The sequence below is a fragment of the Microtus oregoni genome, unplaced genomic scaffold (genome assembly GCF_018167655.1).
Source record: "Microtus oregoni isolate MIOR12 unplaced genomic scaffold, Mior012 000036F_ref0000092, whole genome shotgun sequence".
Lineage (NCBI taxonomy): Eukaryota > Metazoa > Chordata > Mammalia > Rodentia > Cricetidae > Microtus > Microtus oregoni.
Window position 1 is genome coordinate 5,327,763 of NW_024543095.1, and position 25,854 is coordinate 5,353,616.

The 25,854-nt window shown below is 44.0% G+C and overlaps 1 protein-coding gene across 2 annotated transcripts in view; it reads left to right on the forward strand.

Moving 5' to 3' along the window:
- The first annotated feature begins 906 nt into the window (after window positions 1–906).
- Window positions 907–25,854, forward strand: part of Slc30a6 (solute carrier family 30 member 6) — a 29,111-nt gene continuing 4,163 nt past the window's right edge. Inside the window, exons 1-13 of one of the 2 annotated variants that reach the window (XM_041631099.1) lie at window positions 907–949; window positions 7,218–7,304; window positions 9,034–9,118; window positions 12,561–12,603; window positions 14,869–14,934; window positions 16,450–16,530; window positions 16,976–17,011; window positions 17,724–17,818; window positions 18,636–18,684; window positions 18,970–19,089; window positions 22,426–22,528; window positions 23,884–23,931; window positions 25,129–25,197. In XM_041631099.1, coding sequence (XP_041487033.1) covers window positions 947–949; window positions 7,218–7,304; window positions 9,034–9,118; window positions 12,561–12,603; window positions 14,869–14,934; window positions 16,450–16,530; window positions 16,976–17,011; window positions 17,724–17,818; window positions 18,636–18,684; window positions 18,970–19,089; window positions 22,426–22,528; window positions 23,884–23,931; window positions 25,129–25,197 — 885 coding nt within the window. In that variant the 5' untranslated portion in view covers window positions 907–946. Of the gene's footprint in view, window positions 950–7,217; window positions 7,305–8,957; window positions 9,119–12,560; window positions 12,604–14,868; window positions 14,935–16,449; window positions 16,531–16,975; window positions 17,012–17,723; window positions 17,819–18,635; window positions 18,685–18,969; window positions 19,090–22,425; window positions 22,529–23,883; window positions 23,932–25,128; window positions 25,198–25,854 lie in introns of those variants that run through there. The other variant, XM_041631100.1, reaches the window with a different exon arrangement.

Consider the following 25,854-nt stretch of genomic DNA (forward strand, 5'->3'; position numbering starts at 1 on the left):
GTCACTTGTGCTCCGTAAGGGCTTAGTGGTGGTGTCTGATTCTCTTAAAACTGGAGTTGCAAACGGCTGTGAGCAGCCATGTGGATGCTGAGAATTAAACCTGGAGCCTATGGAAGAGCAGTCAGCTCTTAACCGTTGAGTCATCTCTTCAGCCCCCTTTGTGGTGTTTTTGTTTTGTTTTCCTTTCTTTTTTGGTTTTTGAGACCGAGTGTTGCTGTTTCGTACAGTCTTCCGTTCACAACCTTCAGCGTTAGAACTATACGCAGGCAATGCTGTGTGTACCCTGGCCAGTGAAGTGCACATGGAAGCCAGAGGACAACCTTGTATCTAAGGCTGACGTCCACCTTGGTTTTTGAAATAGGGCCACTGAGCTTGCGGCCCCTGGGATAAGCCTCTGCTTCCTGCGCACCGGGACAAAACAAGCCTGGCCACCTGCGTGAGTTCTGGGGATACAACTCGAGTCCTTATGATTTTAAGTGTTTACTGTGGAAACCGTGTGGAGGATTTTGTTTTGTTTTTCGAGACAAGGTTTCTCTATGTAGCCCTGGCTGTCTGTCCTGAGTCCTGGAACTCACTCTGTAGACCAGGCTGGCCTCAAACTCACGGCGATCTGCTTGCCTATGCCTCCTGAGTGCTGGGATTAAAGGTGTGCACCACCACCGCCAGGCCTACTGTGACATCTTTTAATCTTACAGCTTCTTCATTTTGAAAACAGGAATATTAGCGTAATACCAAAAGCCTACCCTCTCCCTTGGCGAGCTGTCCCGCAATCGCAACCCACCCATCTCTTGAACAAGCCGAGGTTGCCTTGGGCGCACCCTTGGGCGCACGCGCAGTTCCGCCCCCACCGCCCGCCAACCAATGGGACTCTGATGACCCGCCCTTTCCGCTCGGGTAAAGCGAACTCCCAGAGCGTCTTCCGGCGGGAGCTGTAGGGCTCCTTACCATGGTGAGTTGGCTGTGGGGTGTGCGGGTTCGGTGCGGGGTGCTTCCCCTTGCTTCCTCGCCGGAGCGTCCCGCTGTGCCACCGCGGCTCGGAACCGCGTCGTCGGGGCTGCGCCGGCAGGGAGGAGCGGCTGCTCACACACGGGTCCCCAGAGCGCTGGTCCTCAAGGGTGCTTCCACAGCTGGGATCCGAGATTCTCCTGATGTTCAAATAAACATCTGTCTGGAAACAAGTCCACACAGCGACTAGAGTAGCGGTGCGTGGACGGGTTTTCACGCGTTTGCGGCATTTGAGTGTTTAAATAGCTTGACACTGCAACTTCAGTAGGCACCGGCGGCTCCAGAAAGGGTTAGTGGAGCAGCTAGTGAAGGTTCTATTATCCGCCGTGGTTGTTGGAGTGTTGTGATTTCCCTAAAAAGGATTAGGTTCTTTGGGGGTGGTGTTCGAGGCAGGATTTCTCTGTGTAACAGTTCTAGCTGTCCTGGAAGTCGTTCTGTAGACCAGGCTGGCCTCGAACGCTCAGAGATCCGCCTGCCTCTGCCTCAACCTCTGCTGGGGTTGAAGGCCTGTGCCACCATTGCCAGGAGTTAGTTTTTAAATTGAGTGTAGTGACACACGCCTGTGACCTACAACTCAGGAAGCTGAGGCAGGAGGATTGAGATTTGAAGGCTATCCTGGGTTATATAGTCACCCTACCTGGAAAAAAAAAAAAGATCTAAAAACAGACAACAAAATCCAGAAGTCAAACCTGAATCTCTCAATTTAAGCGAGTAGATGGTTGTGTTTTCAGACATCGGAATGCTGGCTGCCCTTTCAAATGGTCATAAAAACTCATTTGATCCCTTCTTGGTAGTTTACGTATGACAATGGCACAATTTTGCTCTCTTACTGTTTACCACCGTAAAGTTTTCTTCTTTGGATGTTAAATATCTTAAAATATTCTTTCAAATTATATTTTTGAAAATTTAATGATGATCTTTTAAAGAATTTGTTATTTTAAGTTATGTGGGCTTGTGCTAATACATTAGTGCAGAAGTCGGAGGAAGCAGAGACGTTAGATTCCCCCAGGGATCCCAGGGATGGAGTTACAGGCAGTTGAGATTGGATGTGGGTGCTAGGAATCAAACTTGGGTCCTCTGGAAGAACAGTACGTGTTCTTACCTACAGAGCCATTTCTCCAGTCTCAAGATTTTTTTATTTAATTTTGTGTATGGATGTTGTGTCTGCATGTATGTTGGTGCCCTGGGAGCTAAGAAGGTGTTGAAGCTCCTGGAACTGGAGTTACAGACAAATGTGAGTGCCTTGTGGGCACAGGGAACCGAACCCCTGTCCTTAGTAAGAGCGGTGAGTGCTCTTCTGAGTCATAGTTCTAGCCCCTGTTGTGTTTTTTTTTTAATCTTACGTAATACTTCCATAAAATCTCAGTAATCCTTTGCATACAGAAAATGGGTAAAACTTTGTCCTCTGTGGGGAGTGACAGGGACCAGATAGCCTTCAGTCTTTCTGGCTTCTTCTTCTTCTTTTTTTTTTAAAATACACACAACATCCATACTGACAACAGTGAACAGCTTGCAGACTTCGTTGTAGGAATCTACTTTGCATGTGCTCTTCCGTCTGCCTGGATTCTCTATCTCCTACTCCCATCCTTTCCTGTATAACCTTACCTGCTCTTCACTCTGTGTATGAGTTTATGTGTGTGTGGAGGTGTGTGTGGAGGGCAGGGGTCCATGCCAGTTCTGGGGATTGAACGTGCAGCCTCAAGCACTTAAGGCACGAAATCTACCACCGAGCAACAGGTGCAGCACTAGGGATCTTAGTATTTCTGCCATCCTGGTCCTGAGATTACAGGCTCCTTCAGGATGCTGCGGCTCTAACAAAGTCCTCATGCTTATGTGGCCAGCACTTTCCTGACTGAGCCGCCAGCCCGCATAATCTCAAGTCTCAGTATCCTGGCATAGTTTTTTTTTTTTTTTTTGGTTTTTCGAGACAGGGTTTCTCTGTAGCTTTGGCGCCTGACCTGGAACTAGCTCTTGTAGACCAGGCTGGCCTCGAACTCCCAGAGATCCGCCTGCCTCTGCCTCCCGAGTGCTGGGATTAAAGGCGTGCGCCACCATCGCCCGGCAGTTTTTTTTTTTTTAATTCTTTGTCCTCCCTGTGGAATCTGGGAGAGGGAAGTGACAATTTTTATGATTATTACTTGTTTGTTTGGTTTCGTCTGTTTGGTTTTTGAGACAGTGTTTCTCTGTAGCTTTGGAGCCTGCCCTGGAACTAGCTCTTGTAGACCAGGCTGGGCTCGAACTTACAGAGATCCATATTTGTTTGTTTTTTTTGGGACAGGGTTTTACTTTGTAGCCCTGGCTGTCCTGTAACTCATTCTGTAGACCAGGTTGGCCTTGAACTCACAGAGATCTGCCGGCCTCTGCCTCCTGAGTGCCCAATTTAGAGGTGTGCACCACCATTTCCCTGGCTGGAAGTGGTTTTATGACTTGTGTGTTCTGATGAAGAAAATGTTCTGTGTAAGAATATAGTACTTTCTTAGAAAATGTGGAGAAAGTATAACTATTAGCACTAGTAAAGTTACAAAGACTAACTTCTGATACAAGGTACCAGGATGAGGATTGTCCTATAATAAACTGCAAAAGGAATAGCATAAAAGCACTATAGTTTGGAATAATCTAAGAAGACTGCATATCAATGATGAAGCATGGAACAGTCCTTTGTAGCCTCCTCGGACAGTTTCTCCCTTTTTTTATGTATTCCATGTTTGCGTATGTTGTGTGTATGTGGATGATCATGGAGGAAAGAGGTCAGTATTGAGTGTCTTCATTGACTCTCCACCTTATCGTGTATATGTGATATGTATACCTGTTCGTGTGTATGTGTGTGTGTGAGCCGGAGCTCGACATTGGTATCTTCCGCTGTCACCCTTCACCTACTTCTTGTTTGTTTATTACTTACTTTGAGACAGGGACTCACTGTGTTTGCCTCAAGCTCGGAGATCCTCAGCCTTTCTGTCTTGCTAGTGCTGGGATTAAAGGCATGGACCGTTTGCATGCCTTCACATTTTGGGGACATGAGTTCATTGACCCAGCTATTCTTGCTTACCAAAGAGCTCCAAGTAGGATTGGAGACATGGTTCAATGATTAAGAATGCAGTTGCTCTCCCAAAGGACCCAGGTTCAATTCTCAGCACTGACACGGTGACTCACATCCACCTATAAATCTAGTTTCAGGGGATCCAACTCCCTCTTTTGGCCTCCATGGGTAACAAACACATATGTGGGACACAGATACATTTGTTGGCAAAGCACTCATACACTTAAAAAATAATAAAATGTTCAATTTTTTTAAAATTCCAATTGGGCATAGTGGGGATGCATGCCTTTGATTCCAGCATTTGGGAGCCAGAGGCAGGCAGAAGCTCTTATAAGTTCATCAAGTGAATCCCCGTGAGCCAGTCTGGTCTTTATAGTGAGTTCCAGGCAGCCAGAGCTACATGAGAAACCTTGTCTCAAAAATAAACAGCCTGGTGATGGTGGCGCACACCTTTAACCAATCCCAGCACTCGCGAGGCAGAGGCAGGTGGATCTCTGTGAGTTCGAGGCCAGCCTGGTCTACAGAGCGAGTTCCAGGGCAGGCTCCAAAGCTACAGAGAAACCCTTTCTTGAAAAACCAAAAAATAAACAAACAAGTAAACAAGCAAACAAATGTAAAGAAGAACTCCAAGGATCTCACCTCTCTCTGTTCTTCCTTCCCAGCACTGAGGTTGTAAAGTCACACTTGGCACTTACGTGGATTCTAGGATCCACACCAGACCCTCTGCTTATTTGGCAACAAACACTTTATCAACTGAGCCAGCAATGTCAGATCTCCGCAATATCAGATGGCACCAGAAGTGACCCTTAAAAAAGTGACCCTAACCTAACAAAATAAATAAAGTTCATGGGATGAACTGGGGACTGGAGAGATGAATGGCCCAGCACTTAAAAGCGCTTTCTGTTTACATCCTGGAACGCCAGTTCTGAGAAACCTGCTGCCTCCTGGCTTCCACAGGTGGCACACATTTAAACAGATACACACACATATACATAAGTTTGTTTGGGTTTTTTGTTTCTGGTTTTTTGTTGTTGTTTTCTTTTTCTTTTGGTTTTTTGGGAAAGGGTTTTTCTGTGCAACAGCCCTGGATGTCCTGAAACACACTTTGTAGACCAGGCTGACCTTGAAATCACAGAAATCCTGCTTCTGCCTCCAGTGTGCTGGGATTAAAGGCTTGAAGATTTTTTATAATGATCTGAGGCTAAATAGATATCCAAGAATCACACTGATTCTTTTGGTTTTTGGTGTTTGAGACAGGGTCTTCTACATAGCTGGCTATGCTGGAACTCAGTGTGGAGACCAGGCTGGCCTCCAGCACAGGAAGATCCTCCTGCCATCAGTCCCCCAGTGCTGGGAGTCAGGGTGTGCCTCACTACACCTGGCTTAAGGATCACACTGTTAAACAGCATTTTGAAAAGGTTTCCTTGTACATATCCATTGAACTGGGTTACAAAGGACATTTCACACAAAAATATTTGTAGTTTGAGCAGTTGTCCATGATCCCTCCCTCCCTTCTGTTTCCTCTCCCTTCCCCATTCCAAGTCCCCTTTGCTCCACTAGACAGTTTGATGAAGCAACATTTATTTTGGGGTAAAATATTCCATACATTGTTGTTTTGTTTTTGTTTTTTGAGACAGGGTTTCTCTGTGTAGCTTTGGGTGTCCCGGAACTGGTTCTGTAGACCAGACTGGCCTTAAATTCAGAAATCTGCCTGCCTCTGCCTCCCAAGTGTTGAGATTAGAGACGTGTGCCACCACTGTCTGGCATATCTTTTCTTCTTACTTTGTTTCCTTGTGGTAGTGTTTTTATCATGTACCCTAGGCCAGTGGTTTTCAACCCGTGGGCCGCAACTCCTTTGGGATTCAAATGACCCTTCCACAGAGTTTGCCTAAGACCATCTTACTTATCAGACACTTCATTATGATTCATAACAGTTAACAAAATTACTGTTATGAAGTAGCAACAAAATAATTTTATGATTGGGTGTTGTTGGAGCCACTTGTTTCCCAAAATAATCACACAGAAACTATATTATTTAGTCACTTAAGCATAAATTTGGCCTACTCTTTTTTTTTTTTTTTTAGTTTTTCGAGACAGGGTTTCTCTGTAGCTTTGGTTCCTGTCCTGGAACTAGCTCTTGTAGACCAGGCTGGCCTCGAACTCACAGAGATCCGCCTGCCTCGGCGTGTGCCACCACCGCCCGGCTGGCCTACTCTTAAATCTTAAATTAACCCATTTCTATTAGTTTATGTTTTACCACAAGGTTTGTGGCCTACCCGCAAGGTTCCAACTCTCAGCTCACCTCTTTTCCCTCTGGCAGCTACATGTCATCTCTCGACTCTGCCTTCTTTCTCCAGCATTCAGTTTCGTTTTCCCACCTAGCTGTATTCTGCCCTATCACAGGTCAATGTAGATTCTTTATTCGTTAACCACTAAAAGCAATACATACTACATCAGTTGGGGTCAGCACAACATGAGGAATAGAACTGCATTAAAGGGGTCTCAACATTAGGAAGGTTGGGAACCATTGCCCTAGGCTCTCCTCAAATTTAGTGTGCTGTAATTACTGGTGTGTGCTGACCTGAACTGGCACACAATTCTTTAAGAAAATGTATTTCACTCCAGATAAAAATACTCTATTTCAAAAAAAAAAAAAACCAAAAAACAAAAAATAGGGCCAGGATCTTTGGGCGACATCAGTATTTGACTCAAACTTCAGTAAAGTGGAAATGTAGGATGGTTGTTATATCCGCCCTCTCTTTAGTGTTTAATAAAGTACTTAGTTAAAACCAAAAATATTTAGCTGGGTGGTAGATGTGCATGCCTTTAATCCCAGCACTCGGGAGGCAGAGGTCTTAAGTTTGGGACCACACTGGTGTACAATGTGAGTTCCAGGACAGCCAGGGTTGCACAGGGAAACCCTATATCTCCAAAACCAAACATGCCTACATCTGAATTAGCTACTGACTAGCTTGGAGACTTTGGAGAACTTAGCAAAAATGGTTTGCTTCTCATATGGTTATTTGAGTATTAATTCAATAAATGCATGTAAGTTGTATAGAGGAAGTGCTTGGGATGTGGAACACTCAAGTGCTAGTTCAGTACCAAATCACAGGGTCTTTGAAGTTTAGTAGATATTCAAGGCTGATTTGTGTTTTTTATGTTTGTCTTAAAGGGGACAATTCATCTCTTTCGAAAGCCGCAGAGATCTTTTCTTGGAAAGTTACTACAGGAATTTAGACTTGTAGCAGCTGACCGCAGGGTAAGTCCTTCTACCATGGTTTGAGTATTGCAGAGCCTTATGTGGAGGTCAGAGAACAGCTTGGGAATCACTTTTCTTTTGCTCCCATGTGAGTCCCAGGGATCAAACTCCAGTCCTCGGACTTGGCAACAATACCTTTACCCTTTGAGCCATCTTGCTGGCCCAGTAATTGACAGTTTCTAACCCAGATGTGTCTGTGTTAATCTATGTTACCAAAATCACCACGCATCCTCATTTCTCATCTTTCTTGACCTATTTGCCATAGTTGACAAGAATTGGTCACTTCTCCTTAAATACAGCATTATATAAGTTCCGAAAGTCTTGGGCTTTCTTCTTCCTGACATGTCCTTCATCTTTCAGTTGTTCTCATCCCTGTTCCTACTTCTGCACTTGGGAGTGTGAGCTCCCGCCTCTAAGATTTCACACATCTAGAAGTGCTTCTGCTGTCATAGTTGTCTTTACTCCCTGTGAATGGATGCCCGTATTTAAATCTCAAGCCCTAACCTCTCTCCCACCTCCTTCTTTATGGAACTTGAACTCTTCAATGTCCCGCTGGGTGGCTCACGGGCATTTCAGTCATGGCGTGGTCAAAACTGGACCTTCTTCCTTAGTCAGCTGCGTGTTAACTGGATAGTCTTGCAGATTAACTGTTAAAGCCAGAAAAGTTTTCATCATTTTCCTCCTTGTTTAGTCCCTCGCTCCTCACATGGGAGTTTCCAGCAAACGGGACAGCTCTGTCTTTCGTGTGGTGCTCAGAATCTGACCCCGCACAGCTTCTCACCAGTGTCGCGCTGTGGAGTAGCCAGAATGCTCTTTGGCTTTCTTTAGGGAGAGAGGGGTTGAGAGTCCCACCATGTAGCTTAGGCTAGCCTCAGACTTGCTGGAATCACAAGTGTACCCCAACATGCCTAGAAGAATGCTTTTTGGGGAACGTGAGACAAACGCATTTTTTGGCATTCAGGATGTCACGTGCTATCTCCTCAGACCCCTCTTGTGGTCTCAGATCCTGTTTTCTGTCATTGTGCTGCAAGGCCCTTCTGATGAGCCTGTCTGGAACAGACCCTCCCATTACTATTTCCTCAGCCCACTTCTTTTTAAACAGGTCTTCTCTGTGTAGCCTTGGCCATCCTGGAACTGCACTCTCTGGAGCAGGCTGGGCTTGAATGCACTGATCCGACTGCCGCTGCCTTTTTTATTTGCTTCCTAGCACCTACTACCATTAACCGAAATCCTTGTTTCTTGTCACTCTGCCCACATTGTAAGGCTGTGTTTTGGTCTCTGCAGTACTCATATGCCTGGCACAGATACTTGTAATAAATAGCTTGATTCAGAGAGTTATCTTTAATTTTTACTTGTTTGTTTGGTTTTGGTTTTCAAAACAGGGTTTCCCCGACTGTCCTGGTGCTCACTCGGTAGACCAGGCTGGCCTCAAACTCACGGAGATCCACCTGCTTCTGCCTCCTGTGTGCTGGGATTAAGGGCATGCGCCACCACCGCCCAGCTAAATTTTCCATTCTTGTTGGGTTGTTTCTGACAGGGTTTTGCTCTGTTGCCTAGTCCTCCTGGTAACTTGCCTGGTGATGATTTTGGAAGATGTAGAAAATGGAACATACTTTTTAGAAGAAGTTGGGTTTATTATGTGCTTTTTCTCAGTGTGAGTTCGGCAGCTTGAACAGATCTGTGAACTCTGTCAACACTGTGTGAATGGGCGTGCTTTTCCTTCCCGCAGTCCTGGAAGATCCTTCTCTTTGGTGCGGTCAACGTGCTGTGCACGGGCTTCCTGCTCATGTGGTGTAGCTCTACCAACAGCATAGGTATGTGACCCTTTCATCAGCTTCACTCTTGCTTCTGATTTTAAATAAAGGTGTATGTGCTGGCTAGTTTTATGTCAGCTTGACCCAAGCCGGAGTCATCTGAGAGGAAAATGGCTCCATGAGGCTGGTCTGTAGGCAGACCAGTAGAGGATTTTCTTAGTGTTGCCTGGAGGAGGGCGCAGCCCACTGTAGATGGTGTCACTCTGACTTGGTGCTCCTGGCTTCTGTAAGAAAGCAGTGTAATAGAATCATTTGGTCCATGCCTTTAATCCCAGCACTCTGGAGGCAGCGGCAGGTGGATCTCTGAGTTCGAGGCCAGCCTGGTCTACAGAGTGAATTGCAGGACAGCCAAGGCTGCATAGAGACACCTTATCTCTAAGGGGGAAAAAAGTCAAGTTTTAGGGGCTGGAGATGACTCAGTGATTGAGTGTACTGGTTGCTCTTCCAGAGGATCTGGGTTCAATTCCTAGTACCCATATGGCAACTAATAATGGTTAGTTAGTAATTTCATATCTAAAAAATCCAGTGTCCTTTTCTGAAGGACTGCAGGCACGTGTGTTGTATGTGTACATGCATGCAACGAAAACATCCACACAAATAAAATAAAAATAAGTAAATCTTAAAAAACAAAGCAAGAAAACAAGTTGAGCACACCATGATGAGCAAGGCAGAAAACAGCTCTCCTCCATAGCCTCTGCATCAGCTCCTGCCTCTAGGTTCCTGCCCTATATGTTTTCATGCCTTGGCTTCCCTCGGTGGACTGTGATTTTAGGATATGTAAACCAAATAAACCCTTTCCTTCCCAAGTTGCTTTTGATTATGTTATTTTATCACTGCAATGACAACCCTAAGACAGGGGACTGGAGAGATGGCTCAGAGTTTAAGAGCACTGGCTGCTCTTCCAGAGGACCCAGGTACAATTCCCAGCACCCACATGATAATTTATAATCATCTATGCTGAGATTCTGTCTTCTTCTGGCTTACAGGCAGAACACTCTATACATAATAAATAAATATTTTAAAAAATATAACCCTAAGGCAGTGTATTTTCCTTTATATAGGATGTGTTTTTCTTGAATGTGTGTAGCTCAAATGATTTAAAAATTTTAAATTTAGGCTGGGCGGTGGTGGCGCATGCCTTTAATCCCAGCACTTGGGAGGCAGAGGCAGGCAGATCTCTGTGAGTTCGAGACCAGCCTGGTCTACAAGAGCTAGTTCCAGGACAGACTCCAAAGCTACAGAGAAACCCTGTCTTGAAAAAAAACCAAAAAAAAAAAAATTTAAATTTAAAAATTTCTGGTTTGTTTACTTACTTTTAATTATTTATTTATTTGTTCATTTATTGTTTGTATGCTTTGGTGTTTTCTTGCAAGTGTATTTGAATGAAGGTGTCAGATCCCCTGGAACTGGACTTATAGACAGTTGTGAACTGCCGTAAGGGTGCTGGGAATTGAACTCAGATCCTTTGGAAGACCAGCCATTGCTCTTAGCCACTGAACCATCTCTCTCACCCTCAGTTGCTTGCTTTTTAAAACAAATATTATTAAATTGTCTTTGGAGCCTCTCCTGGAACTAGCTCTTGTAGACCAGGCTGGCCTCGAACTCACAGAGATCCACCTGCCTCTGCCTCCCAAGTGCTGGGATTAAAGGCATGTGCCACCACCACCCAGCAAGTTGATTTATTTTATTTGTGAAGTGGGAGACGTGTGGAGATCAGAGCGTGGGAATTGCTTCTCTCTGTTCACCATTCTGACCAGGGATCAAACCCAGGTGTGTCAAGCTTGGTGTAGCAAGGGCTTGGACCTGTTCAGCCATCTCGCTGGCCCTGCATAGATTTCTACAAGAATATATTTAAACATCCCTGTGAACAGTAGAGTTCAGTTATTTGATTGGACGTTACTTTTTCTTTCTTTAGGTTTGTTTGTTTAGTTTTTTAACTAGAATCTCATGTAGCCCGGGGTGGTCTTAGACTCACTACACAGCCAGCATTACCTTGAATGTCTGCCCCCTCCCTCTACTTCTCCAGAATTGGGGTTATAGGCATTTGCCATCATTCTTGATTTTATGCATGGATTGAACCCAGTGCCTTTTATGTTTCAGGCAAGTCCTTTATCTTCTGAGCCACATCCATAGCCTTGTTTTACATGACATTTTAAATGATCTATAATTTAGTTATTTTTCTTTTTTAGTTTATGTGCATGTCTGTGTGAGGATGTCGGATCTTGGAGTCACAGACAGTTACGAGCTGCCATGTGGGTGCTGGGAATTGAACTCTGGGTGAGCAGCCAGTGTGCTTACCCACTGAGCTCTCCATCCCCCATGATCTGTAATTTAAAACAAAAATACAAAACAAGAGAAAAATCTTCTGTTGGCAAACAGCCTCCATCAACAATCTTCCAAGCCAGTTGTGCCACACAGCTCCTTAGTGTGTTCTGTTGAAACTTTAACTTGTACAGTTTATAAGTAAGACGTTTAGAGCTTAGTAGTTATTCCATTAGAGAGAACGTCTGTCATTTTCTTCTTGCACCTTGACGTCTGAACAGTATGAGAGGATGTGAGTGCAGCCCAGTGACAGCGTGCCTGCCCAGCGTCTCTGCGCCAGGGCTCTGGGTTCAGTCTCCAACTCTGGAGAGAGGGAGAGACGGAGGAAGAGGGAGAGGAGAAAGGGGAGGAAAGAGGCTGCTCGATTTATGAATTTAATACATAAATCTGAAATAAGATAAGAACAAAAACTAGTAACCAGATGCCAGAAGCAGGCACAAGAATGCCCTTATTCAGCCTTTGGCAGCTTCATTTTTTCTGGTATAGGGTGTGACTTAAGTTTACACTGCTTTGACTGTATGTGTTAATCATATTTAGTATAAAATTGCAAATGTATAAAATTGATCAGGAACTCCAAATTCTTTTGATATTTTGTTATCTTAAAAATGGATTAGGAGAGATGGCTCAGTGGTTAAGAGCATTGCCTGCTCTTCCAAAGGTCCTGAGTTCAATTCCCAGCAACCACATGGTGGCTCACAACCATCTGTAATGGGGTCTGGTGCTCTCTTCTGGCCTGCAGACATACACACACAGACAGAATATTGTATACATAATAAATAATAAATATTTAAAAAAAAGATATAGGCCTTGAAAATGTTGCAGCCTTCAGACACAGTCACACTCTTGGAGGCTTTCTTTAAAAAAAAAAAAAATGGATTAGGAGCCGGGCGGTGGTGGCGCACGCCTTTAATCCCAGCACTCGGGAGGCAGAGGCAGGCGGATCTCTGGGAGTTCGAGGCCAGCCTGGTCTACAAGAGCTAGTTCCTGGATGAGCACCAAAGCTACAAAGAAACCATCTGTACCTGTGCTTCTAGGGGCTCAGCACCCACACCCACATCTGAGGTAGCAGTGATGAAAGTGGATTAAGTGCATGTTAACAAGGCTGTCTGTTGTTTTGCAGCTTTAACTGCTTATACTTACCTCACCATTTTTGATCTTTTTAGGTAAGTTTTTTAAATATCCTTTAAAATTTAAAGACAACAAACAAGAATTTATTACACTGATTTATTTACTAACCTATCTTTGCTTAAAGGAAAGTAACTAGCTAAATAAGTAGATTTATCATCGAAATGGACAACACAAATGACAGCACCCAGTGGTGTAACAAGAAATATTGCCCCTTCTAATAACAGAAAGTGAATTCCCAGGCATTAACTTAGGATGCACACATGCTGAAGATAACAGAAGCCGGGCGGTGGTGGCGCACGCCTCTAGTCCCTGCACTCGGGAGGCAGAGGCAGGCGGATCTCTGTGAGGTTGAGGCCAGCCTGGTCTACAGAGTGAGCTCCAGCACAGAGAAACCCTGTCTCAAAAACAACAACAGCAAAAAAAGAAAAAAAATCCAAAAACAAACATAAAAATTACAAATCATGTACTTAAAATCACACACACACATACACACACACACACACACACACACACACACACACAACCCTGGACACTGGCTTAGTAGTTAAGAGCCTGTATTGCGCTTCCAGAGGACCCAAGTTAGGTTCCCCTAGTACCATGTCAGGTGATTTACAATGGCCTGAACCAGTAGCTTCAGCAGGCTCTGGTGTCTTTGGTCACCTGTGCTCAAGTGCACACAAAAATACACATTAATTATAAGAAAACGTTAAAATCACACATTTCTCCCAAATTTAGTTACCCTTGACAAACTTAATGTTTCCAGTAGTCTCCCTTATCCATGGTTTTACCGACTGCAGTCTGAACATCTAAGTGGGGAATCCAGAAATAAGCTATTTCTTCACAGGCTTTGCCTTGCATGCTATTCTGAGCAGCGCGGTGAACTCTGGCACTGTCCTGACTCGCCCAGCCCAGGGCATGAATCATCTCTGTGTGCAGTTTGCACACACTGTAGACCTGCCCGTTAATCACTCAGTGTCTGTCTTCTGTTATCACGTAGTGCTCAGGTAGCCCTGACACAAGGACACAATGCTACATCCACTCCCTCCTGGCTAGTTTTAGGTCAGCTAATACAAGCTAGAGTCATTTGGGAAGTGGGGCTCTCAGTTAAGGAAATGCCTCAGCCAGGCATTGGTGACTCACGCCTTTAATCCCAGCAAAAGCAGATGGATCTCTGTGAGTCTGAGGTCAGCCTGGGCTACAGAGCAAGTTTCTGTTTCGAAAAACACAGAAAAAAAAAGAGAATACCTTTATAGGATTGCCTGTAGGCAAGTCTGTAACTTGTGATTGATGTGGGAGGGTTCCACATTGGTAGTGCCACCCGTGGGCAGGTGTTTTTGGGGTTTATAAGAAAGCAGACTGAGCAAGCTTAGACTATGAAGAACCATCCAGTAAGCAGCACCCCTCCATGGCCCCTGCATCAGTCCCGCCTCCAGGTTTCTCTGCCCTGCTTGAGTTCTGTCTTGACTTCCTTCAGGGATGGACTGTGACCCGAGAGCTCTGAGCTGAGATAAACCCTTTCCTCCCCAGAGTGTCTATGGCCATGGTGTCCTAACCACGCACAGTGCTTATGCCCTTTACCTGCCTCATCTCTCATGGACACTGTGGCAGCATGCACCGTAAGAAGGAGGGGGAGATGGCCCAGAGTCAGTAAGGAGCCTGCCACATAGATAAACTGTGGATTAAAGTTCTGTGTAGCTGACTTAGTGTGATACAATTTCGCCCAGTCTTCACTTTAAAACTGTTGTCATCCAGAGAAGCATGTGTTAGGAGGATCGATAAGGTTAACTAGGAATTATAATTTGTTATTAACCTACTATATATGAATAGTTCTCAACAACCAAGGGATTCTAAAGACTTAATTTGTTGGAAAACTAGAGAGAGGGTTCTGTGTTTGCTACTCTTGCTGTAGACCCAAGTAAGCTGCTAGCAGTCACGTCAAGTGGCTCACAGCCACTTGTGTCCTCAGCTCCAGAAGATCCAGCACCATCTTCTGGCCTCCACTGCACCTGCAGGCAAATGCGTGTGTGTGTGTGTGTGTGTGTGTGTGTGTGTGTGTGTGTGTGTGCGCGCGTGTGTGTGCGTGTGCGTGTGCCCATGTGCACATACAGAGTAAAATAAACCCTTATTGTAAACAACTACTTCATAGGCCAGCCTAGTCTACATAGGGAGTTTTAGGACAGACAGAGTTATACAGAGAAACCCTGTCTCAAAAAAACAAACAAAAGCCCCACTTCATTTGTCTATGCATGTCTTTCTGTCCGTCTTTCTAATGTTCTAATGCAAAGTTTGTTTTCCTTTAGTCTAATAACATGTTTGATAAGCTACTGGGTAATGATGAGGAAGCCTAGCCCTGTCTATTCATTTGGGTAAGTTCAGATCATTTTATTTTCTGCTAAGTTTTTGCTTAAAATAATAATTTTTGTTAAAATAATAATGGTAGAACGCTGGCTATAGTATTTCTGGAAAATAGAAATAAATGTCACCTGCTTAGTGACATAGTGATAAATAGTGAACGTACGTAAGAAATATTTTCTAGGAAGAGTCTAGAAATGACATATAATAAAATAAAAATATTTAAAATATTCATATTCAGTTTTTTTATATTTTATGAAAGGAAATACTAACAAATTCATCTCAGTAAACTCTTTAATATTTTTGAATGAATGATATTTTAGTCATAGACAGTATGAAGAATTTTAACAAGTGAATTTTATAAGTGCTATGATATATTTCAATATTTTGCATTGATGGAGATAGATTTCTGTTGTAAGACTTTGGATTTAGCAGTGAGCTAACAAAACTGTGAAGCTTCAGTTTCTATGGTTATGGGACTCACTGAGAATTGAAAGATGCGCTTTTTCTAATGGAGGGGGCTCTGACTGTGTTAGAAAGCATGAAGGCACTCTCGTAATGACTTGCGCTGGTTACTCTTATGTTGCAATGACAAAATACCCGCAAAACAACTTGGCAAAGGAAGGAGTTGTTCCGGCTCACTGTTTGAGAGTTCAGTTCCTGGTCTCTTGGCCATGCGAGGCCGAGCACAGCATCATGGATGCGGAGAGGACAGGAGAAGACAGCTGCTCCGTGGAGGACAGAGAGCAGAGCAAAGAGGCACACAGGAAGTGACCAGATCACAGGGCACGCAGCTCACTCTTTCCTCTAGCTAGTCCCCATCTCTTCCCTTTGCCTCCTCCCAGTTAGGACTCCCGTATTAGGACCGTCGAGGCACCAGTGCATTAATTACTTTAGAGCCCTTGCTTTCTAATTATTTCTGGAAACACCGTCACAGACTCACCCAAGTGTGCTTTGCTAGTCTTGTAGGTGTTCCTTTATTCAGTCAAGGTGAGCCAGTACAGTACTTAAGGTTTAATAGAAATCACATGGATAGTAATGTCCAGTACAGAATGGGTCAGTTAAGTGTTAGCTCTTATGATTGATAACGGTTGCTTCTACAAAAAATAATGGCCATAAATGGTTATAGAATCAGGTATGAAATAGATACTGCTGTTCCAGTGTTCATTGTTGCATTGTCTGTGGGAGCTTGTTTGCAGGTGCTATGTGGGTAGTATAGAAAGTCTGTGCCCTTGATTGAAGAACAGCTCTCTTGTGTGGGGGAAGATGGTCCTTTTCTGCATAGCTCTGGGAAGGACACACATGAGCAAGCAACCCTGACAGTCAGGAAGGTGGAGACGACACAACCAGATCATCTTTACCCACTGTGTCGATACACTCGTCTACAATTCCTGTCGTCCAGGAGCTGGCTACCAGTAGGCTGCTCATACATGTACTGAGCCAGTAAATATTTGAATGTATATATGTTCTAGGAAGACTGGTTTATTAACTGAGGGATTTTGACATTCAAACTAATTATCTGCTTTCAGGTTTGAAAGATTAGAAGTCCTGGCTGTGTTTGCGTCTACCGTCTTGGCACAGTTAGGAGCTCTCTTTATACTAAAAGAAAGGTACATTTTTGTATGTATTATGATCAGCCTCACCTGTGACAGTTGGAAATATGAGAGACTCCAGTGATGGTTTGAGTGACATGCAGATTGTAATGGACAGTGCTGGGGCTCCGATAGGACAACTTCTTCTTCCAGACCCCTTCTCTTATTTCGGACTCCTTCTTTTCCACCTCTAGTTTTTTCTTTGGTAGCACTAAATTCAGTCATGGGTTGGACTTCCTAAGTGGCCCATTGAAGTGGGCTTGGTAGAGGAATGTTGACATTGAACATTGAGCATAACCTACCTGCTAATCTCCTGGCACCATCTCCACTAAACGTACTAAGAGATTTGTATGAACTTTGGGGTGGGTTAACTATGTATTCATAATATGAAACTATGTGTTTAATGTGGATTTTTAGGTTTATAACTTACAGAACTTACTTGATATATTTTTATTTCTTTTAGTGCAGAACGTTTTTTGGAGCAGCCTGAGATACACACGTAAGCTGGATTGTTTATTTATTTATTTATTTATTTATTTATCAAAACCATGAGGATTAATCTCAGTCATGGGGCTTCATGTGTTTTACCACCAACGCACATCTCCAACAAAGACTTTTATTTGGGTGTAATTTACTGCTATTTCTAATCCCAGTTACTAGTTGCTCCATTATTCCTTTGTTCAGCGTCAGAGTTCACAGTATGGCTGTGTGTCTTATCACTTACATCTCAGGATGAGAACCTCCAAATCCCAACTCTCCCTTTCACCTTTAACAGTCCCCAGACCCTGGACTTTGTAATGGCACAGGAAGGATTTTGTAACTTCAGGCCTAGGTCAGCACACTAGACCAGCTCTCGTGAGTGTTCTGTCATTTAACACCTAACCCCCAGAACTTTCCGTGTGACCTTTAGAAAAGATTGCATTTTCTGCCCACTGCTCACCAACTCTGTGGGCTCTTACTAGTTAACTGAGGAACATCTGACTCGCCCAGCATGTTGGCCCGAGTTCCCTTAAGAGGCCCATCAGGTCCTGTGTAAGTGGAGCAGCAGCGGGCAAGGCGTAAGTTCTGTGGCTAGAAACAAGTTTGGATTCTGGTGTGCAGACCGTTACAGCCAACCCTCTCCCCGCCCTTTCCCCTATATTCCACATTCTGAAGTTACAGACTGGAATTACCTGTCAAAGAATTGAAGGTGAATGTTTTCTTCTTTTTAGGGGAAGATTATTAGTTGGTACTTTTGTGGCTCTTTCTTTCAACCTGTTCACGATGCTTTCTATTCGGAATAAGCCTTTTGCTTATGTCTCTGAAGGTATGTCTTTGTTTTAGTTTACTGTTTATTAGAAAATCTGTTGGGCTTCTTTTTGTTTGTTTGTTTTGTTTTGTTTTTCGAGACACGGTTTCTCTGTGTAGCCTTAGCTGTCCTGGAATTCACTCTGTAGACCAGGCTGGCCTCAAACTCACAGAGATCCGCCTGCCTCTGCCTCCCGAGTATTGGGATTAAATGCATTCGCCACCACTGCCCGTCCTTGTAGCTTTTTATTTATTTATTTATTTATTTATTTATTTATTTAAACTTTATTTAACTTTATTTCATGCACATTGGTATAATGATGTTAGATGAATTGGAGCTACAGACAGCTGTGAGCTGCCATGTGGGTGCTGGGAATTGAACCCTGGTCCTCTGGAGGACCAGTCAGTGCTCCTAACCACTGAGCCATCTCACCAGCCCCCCTTGTAGCTTTTTAAAAAATATATTCACTCTTTGTGGGGAGGGCTGCATGACATGACACGAAGGTCAGAGAACAACCAGGGGAATCAGTTCCTTCATTCCATCACGTGGGTCTCAAGGCTCACACTCAGGTCATCAGGCTGAGCCGTCTTGCCATCCCTCCCTAAAGCTACATTGAATGTACCAGCCATGTGTCAAGTCCTCTAATTCTTTCAACTGTGTGTGGAAGTTGAAATTGCTTTAGACTTAGTGTTTGGTCAAGACAAGGGAAGCAGCTGTAGCTGTGAAGAGAGGCATTGCCCTTTGTCATGTTACATGGACACTGCAAACTCGAACTTGTTTTTCTAGTAATGGTTTATTCTTCTATAGAGATAACTTAAGTATTTTCTCCTTAAAGCTGCTAGTACGAGCTGGCTTCAAGAGCATGTGGCAGACCTTAGTCGAAGGTAAGATGTTGTGGAACTTCCTGGCTTTCATGATTTAACAAGAATTCCCAGAGGTGTTTCTGTCACAGAAGCTTAGGTTTGCAGCTGAAATCAGCTGCATGAGCTGCTCTCAGTGCAGTTCTCATTCTCTCTAACCCATGGCGCAGAAGAATTCCCTGCAGTGGCAGATCTTTGTGCCTGGGTCCTCTTTGCACTGTAAGATGTAAAATCCACCTTATCTGTAACAATGTTCGTACTGATAGTGCATGAATTCTTCTAACGAATACTCTGTCTGGTCTTTCATAGTTTGTGTGGCATTATCCCAGGACTCAGCAGTATCTTCCTGCCCCGTATGAATCCATTTGTCCTGATTGACCTTGCTGGGGCGTTTGCTCTGTGTATAACATACATGCTGATTGAAATTAAGTGAGTATATTGTATTGCTATCAGGTGTGCTTTTGATTCCTGGGACCTGCTTTTTAAGGGCATTGACAAGGTGGATTTGGGGCTAGGCTTCTAGCAGTTTTGCTAATTCTCCGTGCAACTTGGTCAGGCCTTATCCTCAAGTGTTTCCATCTGAAAAAATAAGGGAAACAGGCGTCAGTATTCCTCACCACAGTTTATAACGAGAGCCAGAAAATGATTGAATTCCTCCTGCTGGCGTGACGGGCAAACGGCAGGAGGAGGGTTGTCTAGGCCAGAGCTGCTGTTGCAGCTGAGAGGGAGAAAGGCAGACAGGCCAGATGCAGCTTCAAAATAAAACTAAAGCCTTTTAAAAATAGACATTACAGCTGCCTTTAGATCAACATTTTACAGCTCAGTTTTCTGACTGACTGACCCTTTAGGCAGTGGTGTGTATTGTAATGGCTTCTTAGTTGTTATGATCTTTTTTATATATTTTCTAAAAAGTCACAGGCAATTACGTTTTTATACTTACGTTGAATTCCAAGGCGTTAGCTCCCTGACTCCTGGTCGTGTTTCCGCACCTGAGCATCCTGGCCCATCAGTGGACCCTCTTTCTGACATTTTCTGTGTGAGTCGGCTGTCAGCTGTCAACTCTCCCGGTGCAGTGCACAGTGCAGTACACACGTTCCTTTCTCTTCTAGTATTTGTTTGTTTGGGTGCCGGCATCTGGGTGCACGCCTCCTGCCTTGCTGAAGCCAGATCCCTCACATCTGCTGCATGCCCCAGACTCGCTAGCCCGTCGGCTTCTGGGGCTGCTCCTATCCCTGCCTCCCATCTCACTGTGGGAACTCTGGGATTACAGTGCAGATGCGGATCACCACATCCAGCTTGTTACATGAGCTTTAGTGAGCTGGCTCGGCATCAGGCCTGGGAGGCAAAGGCTAAAACTCACTGAGCCATCTCCTTAGTCTGATGTGCTGGGATTTTATTCTCCCTGTAAGCATTTTTATAACATATAGTTAAGTGCATTCACGTTTTTGTACAGTCACATTCCTCACTGAAATTCTATGTCATTCAAATAATACCTCCCTATTTTCCCTTCTCAGAATCCCTGGTAACCACCATTCTACACTCTGCTTCTCATTTTAACTACGAAATAAGTAAAATCATACAATCGTGTTTTTTTGTGGCTGGCCTATGTTTCATATAGCAGTGTTTTCACAGGTCATCCATGTTGGATATATCTGCATTTCCTTTCTTTTTGAGGCTGAATCCCACACTGTATTTATCCACTCATCTGCCAGTAACATTTGGATTGATCCCACCTTTTCTCTGCTGAGAATAATGGCACTGTGGACTGAGGTATACAGTCAGTATTTCAGTCCCTGCTTACAGTCACACTCAGTCTGTCTGTCTGTCTTTCTTTCTTTCTTTCTTTCTTTCTTTCTTTCTTTCTTTTTTTCCTTTTCTCTTTTTTTGGAAGCAGGGTTTCTCTGTGTAGCTTTGGAGCCTGTCCTGGAACTCGCTCTGTAGACCAGGCTGGCCTCAAACTCACAGAGATCCGCCTGCCTGATTAAAGATGTGCGCCACCACCGCCCAGCCAGTATTTTCTTAATGTGTTTTTGTCTCCTCTGCTATTTTGCCACTATTTAAAGCCATTGTCGTCATCACCGTCTTTGCTTCTGTTTCGTTCTCACCCATCTCTTTAGTCATTTTCCACGTTACTACTCATATCGTCATCGTCTCTTCCAATAACCGGCAGGATTTTCCACTTGCAGATCCCTGTGTTTGTAAAACTTTAAGGCTTTTAGCTTGGGCTCCTGTACAGTCAGCACCTGTCTGGACCGGTGTCTGTGTCTACATCATGATCTTCATCCCCTCGCCCACGTTGCTCTCACTTTTGGAATATCTCCTCCCATCATTTTGTTCATTTCTGAAAGCTCAATTCCTCATTTGTTTATTTAGTGTAAGGATATTTTGTCTGCATGCATGTCTTCACTATGTATGTGCCTAGTGCCCATAGAAGCCAGACAGGTTTTGGATGCCCTGGGAGTGGAATTGCAGACTGTTGTGAGTGTTGGGAATGGTCTCTGGGAAAGCCACAATTGCCTTTAACTGCTGAGCCGTCTCTCTAGCCCTCGCTTTTCTGAATTAGGCCCACCCTGGTAGCCTCATTGCTCACTCTGTGTCGGTAATGTCCTAGAGAGACTGGGGCTTGGTCATTGCTGTTACTTTGTTACTTTATTTATTGGGTTTTTACAATAAGGCCTCATGTAGCCCAGGGTGACCTGGGGCTTAGTACTTAGTACATAGCCAAGGCTGGCCATGTGTGGCTCCTGCTTTTACCTCCCTCATGCTGGTCTGTGCCATGACCAGTTTGAGACTTCTCTAACACACACAGTGCGACACTAGCTTTTACCTGTGTACTCTTGCTCGGCTACAGCAGAAACTGGGTCTTATTTCTGTTTCTATACCCCCCTCCCCATAAGGGGACTTAAATGTGTTCAGTTTTGTTGGGTTTTTTTGTTGTTGTTGTTGTTGTTTTGGTTTGATTTGGCTTTGGTTTTTCGAGACGGGGTTTCTCTGTAGCTTTGGAGCCTGTCCTGGAACTAGCTCTTGTAGACCAGGCTGGCCTCGAACTCACAGAGATCCCTGCTTCTGCCTCCTGAGTGCTGGAATTAAAGGCTGGGATTAAAGGCATGTGCCCTCACCTCCTTTAGAATTTGAAACATTGATGCAATATAATCCTTCAGCTATAATGTCACTGTTACAGATTCCTGGGAAACTGAAACTTTCTGTTTGCTTGTTTTGCTTTTTTTAATTCAAGGTTTCTCTGTGTAGCCCTGGCTGTCCTAGAACTTGCTCAGTAGACCAGGCTGCCCTTGAATTTAGAGTTCTGCCTGCCCCTCCCTTCTAATGGTTGAGATTCAAACTGTGGGTCACCACACCCAACTCAGTACTAAGTTTTTAACGCAAGAATTTCTGAGAGCAAAAAGGGTGGAATCACTGATGAAAGTCATTTATCCCTGAATCAGAAATTAGTGGTTGAAGTCTTTGTTTCAGGCCTGCGGTCTTTCTGGTGTGGGGTCCATCGAAGTGGAGAGCAAGGCTCGCTTAGCTCAGCGTCTCCCTGCACATTAATTGACGTTATTATTTTCCCACTAAACCTTGAGAGGCAGGGATTCTTAAAGCTGACTCTTTGGGGATTGTTTGGACTTATTTTTCCTCTTAGGTTCTTTCTTGACGGTAGTAGCTGTTGTGATTTTTTAAAAATTATTTTGTTTTTGATAATGACTGTTAGGTATCAATTGTAGGATGAACTATACATTTAAGATGCAGAGTTGTTTTTCCTTGCAGTAATTACTTTGCTGTAGACACCGCATCTGCAATAGCCATTGCCCTGATGACCTTCGGCACCATGTATCCCATGAGTGTGTACAGTGGGAAAGTCCTTCTCCAGGTGAGGCTCTTGTCGGCATCGTGTGTTCTCTTGCCAGGTAGAAACCTGGCATGTGTACTAGCAGATAAATATAAATATTTAAAATATTAAAGATTGAAGAGCTGTGTTAGCAGCAAAGTCAAACAGTAATTTCTGAAACTCGTTTAGCAGAAATTGGTTGGAATTTCACTGCCCTGTAATAGTTTAGGCTCACGTTCTTCTGTGTTCCTGTGGCATGCGATCATGAATTTACAATTATTTGCCTCTAATTGAATTTTAAAGGAAAGCAATATTATTGAGTATTTTTTAAATATATTTATTTATTTATTATGTATACAATATTCTGTCTGTGTGTATGCCTGCAGGCCAGAAGAGGGCACCAGACCCCATTACAGATGGTTGTGAGCCACCATGTGGTTGCTGGGAATTGAACTCAGGACCTTTGGAAGAGCAGGCAATGCTCTTAACCTCTGAGCCATTTCTCCAGCCCTATTGAGTATTTTTTAAGAGACTTAATTTCTTTGGATAAATAGGCTCTGGGTTTTATACATAGTTTAGTTACCCTTGGTTTTGTTTTGTTTTTCAAGACAGGGTTTCTCTAGGCCCTGACCATCCTGAACTTACTATGTAGACTATGCTGGCATTGAACTCAGATCCTCCTGCCTCTGCCTCCAAGTGGTGGGATTAAAGGCATGCGCCACCAGTGCCCAGCTACCATTGATTTTTTTTATTTCCCATCATTGGATGGTGTGCACCTGAGCATCTGTCTGTGTGTGCAGCTTGTGCAGGGAGGAGCCCTCGGATATCAGAAGAGAGCTCAGGTCCCCTGGAGCTAGAGTTACAGGCAATCAGGATCTTCCAGTTAGGGAACAAACTGGTCCTTTTGTTTGTTTGTGGTTTTCTGAGACAAGGTCTTCCTTCATTTCCCTAGCAGCCCTGGAACTCACTGTGGAGTCACAGAGATCCTCCAAAGGTGTGTCTCTCCACATACAGGAGTTGTGAGGGCTCTTAACTGCTGAGCCATCACTCAGCCCCTGGCTGGTTGGTTCCTTAAGTCTCATGGGATTCTAGAGAGAGCAGCTTCTTCATAAGAAAAAGAGTTTGGCATCCTCCTCTCTGGGAGCCTCCTACTCTCAGCAGTTTTTTTCCTTAATCTAAGTTTTCTCAAAAGCAAACAAAAAACCCACAAATGAGTGTGTGCCAATTAGTGATGTCACCCTACTGAGCCAGTGAGACCTCTTCTAAATCATAGTAGGACACATGTCAAAAATCAAAGGCTGGTGTGAAATCTGTTTATGGGTGTGAAGGGGGCTTCAGAATCATTATTGCAAAATTATTTTCTCCCTAGCTGTTCATGCTTTATTTTATTTTTCTAGACTACACCACCTCATGTTATTGGTCAGTTGGACAAGCTGATCAGAGAGGTAAGATGGAATAATAAAGAAGTCTTTTTTCTTGGTTTGTTTTTGGGTTTTTCTTTGGTTTCTTTTTGTAGCCCTGGAGCCTGTCCTGGAACTCGCTCTGTAGACCAGGCTGGCCTCAAACTCACAGAGGTCTGTTTGCCTGGGTGGGATTAAAGGTGTGCACCACCACCACCCAGCAAATAAGTCATTTTTTAAAAAGTTTATGTTAGGGAAGTTAAAGGGTGGGTATAATCTATTCAAGTCGAGAATTTTATTCGGGGGAGTTTGTGTTCACTAACAGTTGTAGCACAGGGATGGAAGTGAGCACTTGAGCAGCTGCTCAGTCTGGAAGCTAAGTTGACTGGTAGCACACGTGGAAGGGAGTGGGCTGAAGACACAAGGCAAAAGTCCATGTCTGCAAGATAATCCACCTGACTTCTTAGTTTGTAAGAAAGTTCCGCCTGCTAATGAAGAAGAAATATTGGTTAGGATGTTGACGCTGTTCTCAGTTCTTGGTTGTTAGTCCCAAAGGCCACTTTTCCAACACAGCTGGATGCATGTCCCAGCCTGAACCCTGGCCCTGCCTATGTCTTTGTTACCCCTGTCCCCTTGGCTGTATCTGGTGCTGGAATTTACTGACAGCCTACACTCAAATAGAGGTTTGTTAGAAGAGGAGCCAGGCAGAGACACAGCTAACATGGACATACACACCCTACAGAGGAAGGCAGGCACCACAAATGATTTTCACAAACCTATCTACCTTGTTCAAAAACAAAACCATAGCACGGTAAAGCCCAGAGCAGGCTGCACCTGGCTCAAGGAGTGGGGCAGCCTGGGTCAGGACTGAACAAACAGGCTTTAACTGAGACCTCTGATAGCTGATGTGTGTCCTTGCTCAGGGTTTAGCTGAGACCTCTGATAGCTGATGTGTGCCCTTGCTCAGGGTTTAGCTGAGACCTCTGATAGCTGATGTGTGCCCTTGCTCAGGGTTTAGCTGAGACCTCTGATAGCTGATGTGTGTCCTTGCTCAGGGTTTAACTGAGACCTCTGATAGCTGATGTGTGTCCTTGCTCAGGGTTTAACTGAGACCTCTGATAGCTGATGTGTGTCCTTGCTCAGGGTTTAGCTGAGACATTTCTAGGCTTTCAGCAAGTCTGTGATGCATACACTGCTATGTCTAATGTAGGTAACTGATACACTGCTCTGTGTTTTGATTAGGTATCTACCTTGGATGGCGTCTTAGAAGTCCGAAATGAACACTTTTGGACCCTTGGATTTGGCTCATTGGTATGCTTTCTGCAAGTTCGTTTAGTGTAATTTAAACATGGTTTTTAAACTTAAAAACTTACAGTTGAATTTCTTTAAAATTTTCATGGTGGGGGCTTCAGTGTTTAGAATACTTGCTCTTTTGGAGAACCTGAGTTATTGCCAGCACCCACATGGTAGGTCACAGCCTCTGTTAATTCCAATCCTGGGCAACCTCAGCAGGCACCAGACACACAAAGTGTATAAACATACATGCAGGGTCTGGAGAGATGGCTCAGTGGTTAAGAGCACTGCCTGTTCTTCCAAAGGTCCTGAGTTCAATTCCCAGTAACCACATGGTGACTCACAACCATCTATGGTGAAATCTGGTGCCCTCTTCTGGCCTGCAGGCATACGTTCAGTGAGAATGCTGTACACATAATAAATAAAATCTTTAAAAAAAAAAAACATACATGCAGGCAAAACACAAAAAAATAAAATAAATCTTTAAACCATTTTCACGGAAGCTTCGATTCTCTGTTCTATTTAATGGCATCTAAAATACTGACAGGTTCAGTTTCTTTATTGATATTAAAGGGTCTTTTTCTTCTTTTTTTAAATATTTATTTAGTTATTATGTATACAATATTCTGTCTGTGTGTATGCCTGCAGGCCAGAAGAGGGCACCAGACCTCATTA